Below are 14286 nucleotides of genomic sequence, written 5' to 3'. Positions count from 1 at the left end.
CTAATCCAATACTCTAATTTTATAAATGTGGAAACTGAGGTCCGGGGGAAGTCATTTACTCATGCTCATGTAGAGCCAAGTTTTGAGCCCAGGTTTCTTGACTCTAGAGTTCTTGTTCTTTCCATTGTACCACATTAACTTCCCTTTACTCTGCTCCCTCAGCTGAGTCACTTCCCTTCTCTGGCTCAATTTCTTCACCTGTAAAATGAGGGAGTTAATCTATTCCAGTTCTTCATTTGCTCTTCCTGGGGACTCAAATTTTCCCTTCAACATTGACTTTTTCAGTGCTCAGCATCCAGTGAGTACATATTTCTTCATTTCTTCTGCTTAAATTGCAGATTTGATAACTATTCAGCCAATGTGATGGTTGACAGCAAACCAGTGAACCTGGGACTGTGGGATACAGCTGGACAGGAGGACTATGACCGTCTTCGGCCTCTTTCCTATCCTCAAACAGTAAGTTCTACCTTCCTCTTTTCCCAGGTACTCTGCCTCCCCCTCTCTACATCCTTCTTCCTGTCTTGTCTCCTTCACTATTGCTCATCATTGGAATGGAGAAGGTGAATCAGCAGCAAGTGGTCTCTTCTTCCTTCCCTTCTCTCATGGGAGACTGACAGGCTGTCTTCAACAAGAATCCTTCAGCCTCTTCCCAAAAGGCTGGGTAGCTCAGGGGTGCTGATGAGAAATTTGAGGAATTTGGTCCTAGATGTAGAGTCTACTGACTCCACTTCACCCCCAGGAAGCCTCCTAGTCCATGACTTCTGGAGTGAGGAGGTAGGAAATGTAATGATGTCAGCCTGGCTTCCTATCTTGGAATTCCTCAGACTAATAGATCTTAAGTTTTCTAGGAGGCCATGGCTGATAATATATGAAATAGCATAGTCTCAGAAGACTATATCACCTTTTGATATTGAAAGCCCCTCTCTCCCACCCAGAAAAAAAATGGTATACTTGAGGGATAGTGGTGAATAAAACACAGTGGGTGAGTAGCAAAAGAATGGATCCTGAGTAAAGAGTGGATGATTGTTGAGAGGTAAAAGATGGTGGGTGAAAGATGAACAATGAATGGTGATAGGTAAAAGATGGATGAATGCTGGCTAATGGTACATAGTAGATGATAGGTGAGGGAAAGCTGGTGGTTGTATGGTGAATGACTGGTAAAAGTTGAATGGTAAGTGATTGCTAATGGGTAAAGGGTGGATGATGGAGGAATGATGGCTTATGAGTGGTTGGTGAGTGATAGGTGAAAGAAAATTGGTAGATGATAGGCAGATGGTAAATGGTGTTTGACAAGTGAAGAGTGGATGGTAAGATAATAGTGGATGATGGGTAGATGGTGGTTAATAGGTGAAAAGAGATTGATGAGTTGATGGTAGCTGATGGATGAAGATTTGTGTGTGAATGGTGGAAAATAAGTGAATGGAAGATGGTGAATGAGTGACAGATGGTGGTGAAGAATGGTTGATGGGCAAAGGGTGGATGATGGGTGAATGGCAACTGATAAGTAAAGTGAATGAAAGGTAGATAGGTAAAAGATAGAAAGTGAGTGAATGGTGAATAGTGGCAGATGAATGAATTACAGGTGAAGGCAGAATTATGGATAATGGAGGATGATGGGTGAGTGGTGAACAGTGGGTCAGAGGTGAAGTATAGATGTGGAATAAATGATCCCACATTCTATTGGACCAGTCAGACTCTTTTATTGGCTGTTCTCTGTATATGACATTCATCTCCCATTTCTGGACCCTTGAACAGGCTGTTTGTTCCCCCATACCTAGAGTACCTTTTCCCTCTTGACTTACACCAGTTAGAATTCAGATTCCCCAGTTTTCAGTGTTTCTTTCTCCCACTCTTCCCAATACTTCACATGTATTTGGCCCATATCTTCTATCTACTTCTCTATGGACAAAGTGCATTCTCCCAATAGTATGTAAGCTCTTTAAAGGTAGGAATTCTTTCTCTTTGTATCCCCAGTACCCATCATGGTATCTGGCACCTAGTGGGGGCTTAATCAATGCTCATTGATTAAGGTGGGTGAATAATAGATGGTTTATAATGGATGAGGGAAGGGTGGTGAGTAAATGAAAGATGTTAAGTAAAACGTGGGTACAGAGTGTTAGCCAGCCAACATCAAACCTCTCTTCCTTCACCTTCCCCTGAGTTGTTCAATTCAACCATGAGTCATAGAGGGAATGAGGAGGGAGGACTGCCTGTTCCTAGTTTGCCCCCCCCACTCTGCTGATTTGTACCCTTCCTCTCTTCTCTTCTCAGGATGTCTTCTTGATCTGCTTCTCCCTTGTGAGCCCAGCCTCATATGAGAATGTTCGTGCGAAGGTGAGTGAGACCCAGCAAAAGAGGAATGGCAGCTTTGGGACAGGGACACAGGGTGGCTTCATCAGCTTACCACCATAAAGGCAGCTTTGAATGGTGGTGGTTGTGATGGGTAACCAGTTGTGTTCAGTGGGGGAAGAGGACTCCAGGAGGTATGTTTTGGTTCCCTACTCACCTCCCTCCCAACTTTGTGACTCTTTTTCTCCCTCTCTGCTGCCCCTTTCCCTGCTCAGTGGTACCCTGAGGTTCGGCATCATTGCCCTAGCACCCCCATTATCCTGGTGGGTACCAAATTGGATCTGCGTGATGACAAGGATACCATCGAGAAGTTGAAGGAGAAGAAGCTAACACCCATCACATATCCACAGGGCCTTGCTCTTGCCAAGGAAATAGGTAAGAATTCTGTGACCTTCTAGTGGAGATCTAAGGGCAGAGACCGTCATTTTTGTCTTTGTTTCTCTAGTGTCTACTTCTCTAGAGGTAGTAGGATAGATGGAGCATTGGGCCTGCAGTTAGGAAGTCCTGAGTTCCAATTCTACCTCAATCACTTACTAACTGTATTACCCTTGGAAAGTCATTTAACCTATGTTTGCCTTAGTTTCTTCAACTGTAAAATAGGGCTAATAATGGCACCTACATAGCAGGAGTGTTATGGGGATCAGATGTGATAATATTTATAAAAACTGCTTAGCACAGTGCTGGGAATGTAGTAGGTATTATATAAACACTTATTCCTTCCCTTCACACTAGAGGATAGGAAAGGCAGGAGGGAGGGGAGGGGATCTTCCCATACTGGGGAAATTCTCCTTAGTTTCAGAAAGTGACTGGCAAAGTGACAAAGACGAAGACTTGGGCATACCCTGTGGACTCTGTACCCAAATGAAGGTCCCTTAATATCCTGCCTCACCCAATTGTGTGAGAAGATCATAGATTCAGAAATGGTTCTACTAAAAAAGAAAAGCAGCTTTTCCTAATAATCAGGGACAGTCACATTGGGTTCTCTCTCACTAAGCATCATCAAACAGTTGGTCCATAAACACTGACTGAGCACTTTTTAGGTGCCAGGCAGTATGCTAAGTGCTAGGAGCACAAAGAAAGGTAAAACCATAGTCTTTGCCCTCAAACAACTTTACAGTCTAATGAAATAGATAATATCCAAATAGCTATGTTCATAGAAGATAAAATCAGTATAAATGGGTAGTCATCTCTGAGGGAAGGCACTAGTGGGGATAGAGCGGTTAGCCTCCTGTTGGGAATGTTGGAGATGAGGAGTTTTGTTCAAAGAGAGGGTTCGACCACATGGCCTGTGAAGTCACTTTCCGATTTGGATTCCATGATTCTAAGGTGCTGTCTTTCATTCTTTTTTTTTCTTGGTTCCCTCTCCCTGTATGAATGAATAAAGTATTGACTAATCACTATGCCCAGCACTGTTCTAAGAATTAAAGATATAAATAGATAAAGTGAGATACTCCCTGTCCTCCAAGAGCTAATTGGGGTAGATAGTACATAAAAAAGAAAGTTCAGCATCTATGAATCTGAAGGGGGTAGAAGCAGGGCAGATGGTAAGGCCCTTAGAATACAGTGGCTGAGGGTAAGATCTAGTGGTCTGCCATCTCATCAGAGGAATAGAGTTGGTGGCTCTCATCTCAGCCAGGTATTTTGAGCAGTTAAGTAGCTCAGATGGATTCTGAGTGGTCTGGGGCCAGGGGCGCAGGGAAGGTAACCCATTTGTGGAGGGCCATCTGCTGCCCAGTCTTCCTACTTGGAGTCTGGGCAGCTTATATAGACAGAGAATAAAGTGGAGGGATAAAATGGGAAGGGTGCCCCCATGGTGGTGAGGTGGGATGGGAACACCTACCTCTTCCTCTGTCTGATTCTTTAGATTCTCCCAATTCTTTCTTCGCCCAGGTCTAGGATGTGCCCTCTTACCTGTTCTTCTTTTTCAGGAGCTCAACATGATAGGAAGAGCGATGGATTTAGAGTCAGAGGACCAGGGTTCAAATTCTGGCTTAGAAATTTATTAAGCATGTGACCTTGGACAAGCTGTTTCCCTATCTGAGCCTCAGAATCACCCATTGTAAAATGTGGTGGTTAGATTTGAAGACTCCCAAGTCACCTTCCTCCCTTAAGTTCTATGAGCTCTGAGGATAGGAGACTCCTCAAACACTGGTGCTATTTATTTCGTTGTCCAGGGGCACCCTTAAAAATTTACATCTTTAGACCTAGACATTGTGAGGGAGGTGAGAGCAAATAGGTCTCCAGTTTTTGCCAAGTTTGCTCTGTTACCTTAGAGTTTTGTCCAAGTTGTGGATTTCTGTTAATCTATCAGGTAAAGATATAGATGGTGCCCATCCTTTGGTCAATGACCAAAGCTTGGAGGGATAACTAACTTGTTGGAGAGCAGACTTGGAAGGCTGAACGAGCTCAGATAGAACTCTAGTACAAATCTACTAAGCCTTCTTTTTTAGTTGGATCTGGGATTTCACATCCTTACATTACTGTGAAGAATTCACTCCGCCAATGGGGATCACCCCCTGCTCTGCAACTAATAGGCTTACTTTCTTGATTATGATGGAATTTGATGGAGATCAATGAGAAGTCTGATACAGATTTATTTTTTTTACAAGAGCAAGATGGTAGAAGGATGGCTAGACAGCAGGTGATCTTCAAAAAAAAACTGGAGGTATTTCTGAGCTGCAAGCTTAATCAATGGGTCAACAAACATTTATTAAGCACCTACTATATGCCAAGTGTTATGTTTAGGATAAAGAGACCAAAAACACAAAACTCCAAATCCAGTTCCTGGACTTTGCATTTGTGATCCATAAGGGAAAATGTACTCATATTAATAAATGAGAATAGTATCGTATCATATCAGATTGTATCATATCATATAATTCAAAAACTAACATATATTATAAAGCATTATATAATGTGACAAAATATATAAGGTTATATGCATAATATATATTTATATGATTTGATGCAATGCAATAGAATTCAAGATGATATAACAAAATGGAATAGTATAACACAAGATAATACACAGTAAAATATTATATGATAAAATATGATATAACCCAATAGAAGATACAATAGAAATGTAACATGACATAACACAATGTGACATAATATAACACAATATAACATAGCCTAATACAACATAATATAATAAAATAAAATATAACGTAATATAACAACATAATATAACACAACATACCCAGTGTTAGTAGTCAGTAGCATGGCAACCTCCAAAGCTAATGCAGACTCATGTTGCCTTAGTAGAGGCAGCGTGCCCAGGACTAGGATGATGGAAGTCATGCATTGGTCACTATATCAAAAATAATAAACTCATTGTGGGCATCACATTTTAGGAAGGATATGGACAAGCTGGCAGGGGCAGGATGGCCAAATTGGGGCAAAGGGCCCAGAGAGCCTGCCATCTGAGCATCAGAAGAAGGAGCTGGGGATGTTTATCCTATAGAAGAGAAGATTCAGAGGAGACATAATTGCTATAGAGTTGAATGTTCATAGGCCTGTCATGTAGTACAGCAATGAGCTGGTAGCTGGAGAGAGGAACATTTCATCTGGAGGTGGGAAAATATTTCTAACGACAACTATCCCAGTGTTGAATGGGGCAATGGAAGGCAGGGTACCAGCCCTCTGGGCTCCCTTTTAGGAGAGGCTTTCAAGAAAAGGTTGGATGATGACTTGTTGGGAAGGTGGGAGAGGGAATTCTTATATCAGACTAGCTACATGGTCCTGGAGGTCTATTCAGTTCTAAGATTCTATGATTCTGCCCAGGCATGGTAGGTAACTATCTGACCTGCTTATACCACCACCACCATTGCTATTATTACCACTACCACCATTACTACTACAACTACTACTGTTACCACCACCATCACCCCTATTACTACTACTACTACTATCAATACCACCACTATTACTATCAATGCCAATAAACTACCACCACTACCACCACCACCATCACTACTACTACAACTGCTAGCTGAGGCAGTATGGGGCCTTGGAGCCAGGAAGACCTGGGTTCAAGGGTCGTCTCTGATACATAGAGGCTATGTGACCATGGCATACCATCTTCAGTGCCCCATGTGATTCTCTAAGACTATGTATCTGATGGCGCAGGTGCTAAACTCATTAGTGAAGTCACTTTCCTTACTTGAAGCTCCTTGCCCAGTTCTAATCAAAAGCCCTCAAAGCTGACATTTATTGATTGATGCAGGAGCTTTGCAGCCTTTAAAACACTGGAGCCTCACAACTAACCTGTGAGGCACATATGACACATATATCTATTAACCCCATTTTCTAGGTCAAGAAACTGAGGTCCAGAATGACTTAGTCCAAGACCATAGAGTAAGTGGCAGAGTCTGGCTTGGACCCAGGGTTTTGCCCCAAGTCCATCAGGGCCCCTTGCACTTTCAAAGACCAATTCAAGAGGAAGTGTGGCCCTGCCATCAAGTGCCCTGGTTCTCTGTTCCTCTTGGGTTCTGACACTCTGCCTGTTGACATTTTATACCCTTGTGGCCACACAGAAGCCCTGACCTCCCTACCCCCACTCTTTCAGTCTCTCTCTGACTTCACCATCTCCTTCTTCCGGCCGGAACTGGGAGGGCCTTCGAGGGGGAGGCCTCCACACCTCTTCTGTGGTTAACAGGAAAAGAGACCACAACTTCCTGTTCTGTTCTCCTCATGACTAACTTAATCTTCAGGGCTTAGTCCTGACCCACTGAGTCTTGCTCCTGCTGGCTGTCTCTTTCTTCCTCTCCCTCCTTGTATGCTACAGCACTCACCATGGCCCTGCCATGCCCAGAACTTGGCCTGGTCACTACCGACTCTCTTCCCTTAGTTCCACCAACCCGCCTGACTGACAGCTGTCTCAAGGAAATAGCAGAGGCAGGAAGGATGGAAGGGAAAGTCAGGGAACTTAAGGGTTGGGGATAATGGACCCAAATGGAAACCAGGAGGGATTTCCAGATTATTTGAGAGGGAGACGTTGAGATCTCTCCAATGTACCATGGGCTTTTGGAATAAGGCAAGGATATTTTCCCTGGCTTCAGGGAGCTGATGGTCTCCTTAGCCAACCTAGGTTGACTGACTGATGTGATCCTAGATATTTTAACTTCCTCATTGTGCAGATGGGGAAACTGAGACTCAGAGAGGAGAAAATCATTTGTCTGACATGCCACAGGGAGCACAGAGCAGACCCTGTATTAGAATCTGAGTTTTCTAGAAAGATGCTTGGGAATCATCTAAATGAAAACTTCTTGTATTTATTGAAAATTTTTAGGATTATTGTAGGATTGTCAAATGTCAGAACTAGGTAGAACCTTATATGATAGAATGTCAGAGCTGGGAGGGCCCTCAGAACAGGGGATGTCAGAGCTGGGAGGGTCCTTAAAATAGGGAATGTTAGAGAGATTAGTTTAATTCCCTGATCTTACAGATAAATAAACATATCTAGGAAGGAAAAATGACTTGCCCAAGTTCAAATTGTTGAAGAATTGACTAGCTGACCTTAACACGGCTTCTCTTACTCCATCTTGGGAGATGGGCACCACCAATCAAGCTGAAACTTCTTCCTCTCTTGGCCTCCCTCAAAGCCTTTGCTGCCCTCATCTTAATTGAGTTCTCCAGGGCTCATTCCCATTCAAAGGCACATTTGGGTTCAGAGAACATGTACTCTCCCAGCTCCCAATACCCCATGAGACTGGCCAGACAAATGTCAAGTGTCTGCTCTTCGCAAATGAGGAAAGTGAGGTTAGAACAATAAGGTGGCTTACCCAAGGACCCATGGGTGGTAAATGACATATCCGAGATCCACAATATGGATTCAAGCCCAGATCTCCTGATGCCAAACTCAATGTTCTTTACCCTGAGTGGCATAGTGACACTGGGGTGTAGGGATGAATGTTTAACAAGCATCTTTCCAGGAAAAAGAAGCACACATGATACTTGGCAAGTTTAATCTCAATTATTAATATTTTTGTCATCATGTTCTTAAGTCTAGACCATCAACAAAACTGAAAATTAAGCCTTGATTTATAGCATTTGCTGATTTCTGAAGTGTAAAAACAATGAAAATGTATCCATTGGCACTTAGAGCTGCCTCCAACACATTTCTGTAAGAACTGAACTGATAAAGAAGACTTGAATTCAAATCTAGCCTAAGACATGTACTATCTGTGTGACTTTGCAACTGAATCTTGGTTTGTGCCAAGCCAGACTGGCTGCCTATAGCTGGTACATCTTGCATTTACACCTCTGGTCTTGACAAGGCAAAGAGGACAGATTCCCAAAGTGCTTTTCAAACCGTAACACTCTCTGCAAATGGCAGCTCTTACAAGCGTTGTTTAATTTAGTCTTTCCCTTTGAGGAGGTCAGGGCAGGCATCATTCCCATTGTACAGACGGGAAAATTTCAGCAGAGAGAAATTGTCCAAGGTCACAGAATGGAGCCAATTTAAGGAGTTAGAGTGTTGGGAGACCATTGATATACTGAAGGGGCCAAGAAAGGAGTCCGTAGGAGGCATTGAAAGTATGTCTCCAGGGCTCTAGATTCTGTGCAGAGGGGAAAAGGGACAGGGACGGATCAGGAAGAATTTAATGTGGAAACAAGAGTATGCTGAGGCCAGCTCCAGTCTCTCTAGAGCTGATTATTAAATTTTCATTGTGAGCATTTATATCTTGGAAGATGGCAGATAATCCAAATCAAGGTTTGATTTTTTGTTTTATTGAATGTCTAGACTTATGAAGGTGATGGAGAAAATTTTAGAAATAAAAATTAAACTTAAAAATGTATTCTGGGCATATCCTACCCCCTCCCCCCCATGCAAGAGCTGAGTATTAAACATTTACCAGCAGACCCCTCCCTAGGAGACTAATTTCAGTCCAACATAAGGAAAGATTTCCTGACAATCAGAGCGTTTAAATTGTAGAATGAAATGCTTTGTGAGGTACTGAGTTTTCCATCATTGGAAGTATTCAAGTGGATGCCATACAACCACTTCCTAGGGATGTTCTAGGGGGAGATGTCTTCTCAGATACAGCTTATGCTCCATGACCACTGATGTTCCTTCAATCTCTGAAGTTCTATATTTCTAAATCAATTCAATTGACCTTTTTAATATAGTGTTTCTTTGCACAAGACACTATGCTCAGATTTTGACTTGACAAAAGGAAGCATTTCCTAATAATTAAAATTGTCTGAAAGTTGAATGAGCTACTTTGATAGATGGTGAGTTCTTCATCATTGGAGGTATTTTAGTGGAGGATGGAGTTCTTGGAAGTTCATGCATCAAATAAAGATTTGGTTATATTATAGGATCATTTTTTTTTTAAATTTGGTGATTCTGCAGTTCTATGACCTCTCCCTCCGGATTTTTGACTACCATCAGTATCAATTATTGTTATGTTGGAACTTTAAAATCAATTGGACTAATTTTTTCTCATCTTGTGTAGGGGGGCATCGTGCATTAGGAGGAGCATAGGACTTGGCATTGAATACCACTTACTACCTGTGTGATCTTGAACAAGTCACAGAGACGCCTAGTTGTCCCTATAGCTCTGGACCTAGAGTCAGGAAAATCTGAATTCAAATCCAGCCTCAGAAACTTACAAGCTGTATGACCCTTGACAAGTCACGACCTCTGTGCCTTAGTTTCCTCATCTATAAAATGGGGCTAATAATAGTACCTATCACCCAAGGTTGTGAGGATAAAATGAGATAACATTTGCAAAGCGCTTTGCAAACCTTAATCCATCATGTAGATGCTAGATATGATTATCATTTCTTTTTATAATAAAATTTCATTGATAGCTTTACATCATCTAAATTTCCCCCATATCCTTCTCCCTCCCTCTTTCCAGAGATCCATCTCATATAACAAAGAATATTTTTAAAGAGAAACAAAAGAAGAAAATGAAATATAGTAAAAATTGATTACTACTTTGAAACAAATCTGAAAATATATACAATATTCCACATCCATGGACCTCCCACCTCTTTAAAGGAGTAGGAAATGGTGCCTTCTTATATCTCTTCTTGTGACTAGGGTAAATCTTTTAATTTCTTTGGGCCTCAGTTTCATCATCTGTAAAGTAAAGGGTTTGTTCTAGATGACTTCGGAGGTTTCTTCCAGCTCACAATCTACGATCCTGTGATTTGCTTTTCCATCATCTGTCTCTTGCCTAGTTTAATGGTTATGGGATGCTGATTCCCTGGCTAAAAGTCTCTCTCTTCCTCCCTCCCTCCCTCCCTCTCTTTTTCTCTCCTCCTCCCCTTCTCTTTCTCCTCCTCCTCCTCTTCCTTTTTCTCCTCTTCCTCTTCCTTCTATTCCTCTTCCTCCTCCCCATCCTCTTCCTTCCCCTTCTCCTTTTCCTCCTTCTCCTTATCTCTGTCTTTCTCCCTCTCTTCCTTCTCCCTCCTCCTCTCCCTTTCCCTCTCTCCCCCACCAGACTCTGTGAAGTATCTGGAGTGTTCTGCCCTCACTCAGCGTGGACTGAAAACTGTCTTTGATGAGGCCATCCGGGCTGTCCTTTGCCCCCAGCCAACTCGACAGCAGAAACGCCCCTGTAGCCTACTCTAGGGGTAAGTATTAAGGACAACTCCTTTAGCCCAACTCAACTGCACAGCTCACTGCCCTCTCCCGCAAGACTGACTCACATCTGCTCAACTAAGCAGGATCCTTTTTGACAAGGACTCAATCAGTAAGCATTTATTAGTCGCCTACTGTGTGCCTGGCACTGTTCCTATAATGCCAGTCTTGGGTGGAACTTCGAAGAGAGTGAGGTGTTCTGAGGGTGGGTTCCCAGTACTTACAGGTCACTTACCTGTAGAATTAAGGACAGGGTAGAGTGGGAGATTCCCAGGAGTGGATCATGACCTCCTTCATCAGTCATAGAAGCCTAGGGCTAGAAAGGCCCACAGACATAAACCTCCTTTTACAGATGAGGAAACTGAGGCCCAAGGGAATTTAGTGAATTATCGAAGGTTACATGGGTAGTAAATTATAGGGATGAGGTTTGAACTCAGGGACATAGTAGAAAGAGTCCCTAGAGTCCAAAGACCTGGGTTCTACTCCCACCTTTAGCTACAATGAGACCCTTTTTAGGATGGAAACCCTAAGCCAAGGCTTTGAACCACTAGCCCCAGAGAACAATGGATTTTTCAGCCCCAACCACTCGTGCATTGGGGATGGTTGACGTTCACTGGCCTACCCAACTGTCTTGCTCTGTCTTAACCAATCAGATCACCTACTAATTACATGCTGGGTTGGAGGGTCATGAATGAGGATTACAGTGAAAGAGTTCCCTGGACATACACAGCAGTCTCTCTTTTTTCTGTTCATCAGAATTATTTCTGCTTACATCTTCAGAAAAAGTAAATGCTTGTTAATTAAAAAAATAATTACTCAAAAATTAAGTCATTATAAGGAGAGGTTGGAGTTTGGAGATATGATTAGGCACATTATGAGAAGGACCTGCCCAGTTAGAGCCTGCTAGAGAGTCATGGGAGACAGCGGAAAGTATGCTCGATTTTGAGTATAAGAACCTGAGGCCTTGTTCCACTTACTATATACTCGACCTTGGGCAAGTCACTTTAACCCATCTTTATCTGTAAAATTGGGAGAGGGAATAATGTGGATTAGTTGACTTCTAAGTTGACCTCTAAGGTCCAACCTGGTTCTGTATCTATGATCTTATGGGGCAAGTGATGGCAGAGATGAACATGGCCAAGAGATCTCCTAATTCTCATTCTTTGTCTCTTTCCTATCCAGATATGTCCTTGGTGTATATGTGTTCCCCAGGGCTGTGTCGCTCTACTACCCAGTTCCCTGATTTCAATGCCTGGGAAGTTTTCAGTCAGTCAGCCAGCCTTGTCCCCTTGGTGTTCCTTAACAGATGAATGGAGATTTTCATCCTGCTTGCCAGAGACATTTCCAGGACAAGATTGTATGAGCACATGCAAAGCTGTTCCCCACTCTCTGCTTGGCTCTCCTACCAGAACAAGTGGCTTCTGGGGGAAGACAACCAATAAAACAGACCTTTTTTTGCTACAGTGGAAACTCTTGTGTGACGCCTCCCAGGATCTCAACAGCAGGTACTCTATTAGGCACCGAGAACCCCTAGGGGGTGCTGCCACACCTTCTAGAAGTCATTCCTTCCCAAGTGTTTCCTATTCTGGAGCCTAGTTGTCCCCATCACGGTCATCACGTCATCTTTTCTGACCTGGAGTGTTGCTTAATAGTAATGGTAATTTGCACTGGAGTAGGGGTCAGTGCTACAACCTCTAGCTTTGTTCATCCTAACAATAAACCTAGGAAGGTAGGTGGAGGCCAGTATTATAGAGTGGTCAGTTACCTTGTCTGTAATAACACAGTATAAAGGTTTCCCAGATTTCTGGTTTCCAGGATCCCACATAGAGAATAGGAAAGGGGTTGAGTAGACATTGTCAAGGATGGTCCTGGTAATGACTTTGTAAACAAAGGCATCAGAGGATACAGAATGAGTGCTGGAGGGGACCTCAGAAGTCATTTGGTCAAACAGTGACTGGAATGGAGAGAGGACTTCACAGGTCATCAACTGCCATCCTTCATTTCATAGATAAACAAACATGGGCTCAGAGAAATGAATGACTTTTCCAACATCGTACAGATGGCCGAACCTGGGTCCTCCAGCACTCTTTCTGAAGCCCCATGAAACATCCTCCGATGACCTCAATGCTTATTGGTCTTTTAGCACACAAAGACACTCAGGGAAAGCCCCAGGAACAACTGAGCCCTTCCCCAGCTTACCCACTGCTCTGCCATGAAGACCTTTCCCTCTCCTCTCCCAATGAATAGCCCAGTGACAGCAGTAGAGACCTCTTGCAGCCCCCCAAGTAGTAGAGAAGTTGGTGCTCCTTGTCAGGGATTTTGTCTGCAGCAGCTTTTCCCACATCTCACTTCCCTTGGCTTCCTTACTGGGATAGTACTGAAAGTTAGGAGTGAAGCAAGGACACAAACCCAGATCTCCTGGCTACTAGATCAAGAGCACCGAAATGAAAAGTATAACTCATTTCTATGGTATCTTTCATTTCATGAACCTCCAGCAGGTAAGGAGCACTCCTCTAGAATTGCAGGGACTGGGTCCGTGTTTCCCCTTAAGATGCACTGGATGAGATAAGATCACCAGAGAGATGCACTGGATGGCCACTAGGGGAAGTTTTCATCCTGCCCCAGCCTCATTCTCTGTAAAACTCATGGGGGAAAGACTGTTCACAGATGACTTGGAAGAAATAGTACCTGGGATCCTAGGGATCTAGATCTGCTGCCTTGCTCTGTGTAACTGTATATCTGTCCCTTTCTCTCTCTGAGGCCTCATTTTTCATCAGTAAAATGGGGATAGGAATCTTTGCCTTCATTTGCTCACAAACTTGTTGAAAGAAAAATGGCCTGTGCACCTCCAAACCTTCTAGAAATGTGAAACATCAGCATTGATAAGAATAGCTCAAGTCCCGTGAGAAGTGCTGGCCTCGTGAGAAGCAAAGTAGGTGTCCACCTGCATGCGATTTGAGGGTCACACTTTCCCCTCCCACAGACATAGGACTCAGTTTCATATCTCGCTGTCTACAGGATGCTTTCACATCTCCTAGCTTGTTTGCTGTTCTCATAAGACCCTATAAGGTAGGGAGTAGAGGTATGGTTATATCATTTACAAGTGAAATAACTAAGTCCAGTTCACACAGCTTGTAAATGACAGCCAAGGCTTGCACCCAAATTGTCTTCTGGCTCAGTGTCCAGGGATCATTCCATTACATAGCAGAAAGCTCCTAAAATTCTACCTTGTGGCTGGGAAGGTGGAGGAGAGTAGAGGGAGGGGAGGTTGTCCTACCTTGGAACTAAGGTTTTGCTGCCTTCAAGAATTCCCTGTCTACAGATGTGGAAACTGAGTT

General features: G+C 43.2%; 1 protein-coding gene across 1 annotated transcript in view; it reads left to right on the top strand.

Annotated features, from left to right (window-relative positions):
* The window catches only part of RAC2 (Rac family small GTPase 2), a 31930-nt gene extending 19519 nt beyond the window's left edge, over positions 1 to 12411 (top strand). Inside the window, exons 3-7 of the mRNA XM_072655970.1 lie at positions 339 to 456; positions 2272 to 2334; positions 2565 to 2724; positions 10809 to 10941; positions 12131 to 12411. Coding sequence (XP_072512071.1) covers positions 339 to 456; positions 2272 to 2334; positions 2565 to 2724; positions 10809 to 10939 — 472 coding nt within the window. The 3' untranslated portion in view covers positions 10940 to 10941; positions 12131 to 12411. The remainder of the gene's footprint in view (positions 1 to 338; positions 457 to 2271; positions 2335 to 2564; positions 2725 to 10808; positions 10942 to 12130) is intronic.
* The last annotated feature ends 1875 nt before the right edge of the window (positions 12412 to 14286 follow it).

This window comes from Notamacropus eugenii, chromosome 3, assembly GCF_028372415.1.
Source record: "Notamacropus eugenii isolate mMacEug1 chromosome 3, mMacEug1.pri_v2, whole genome shotgun sequence".
Lineage (NCBI taxonomy): Eukaryota > Metazoa > Chordata > Mammalia > Diprotodontia > Macropodidae > Notamacropus > Notamacropus eugenii.
The sequence above is the reverse complement of the archived record's forward strand: the minus strand, read 5'-3'. Positions and strand labels throughout refer to the sequence as shown.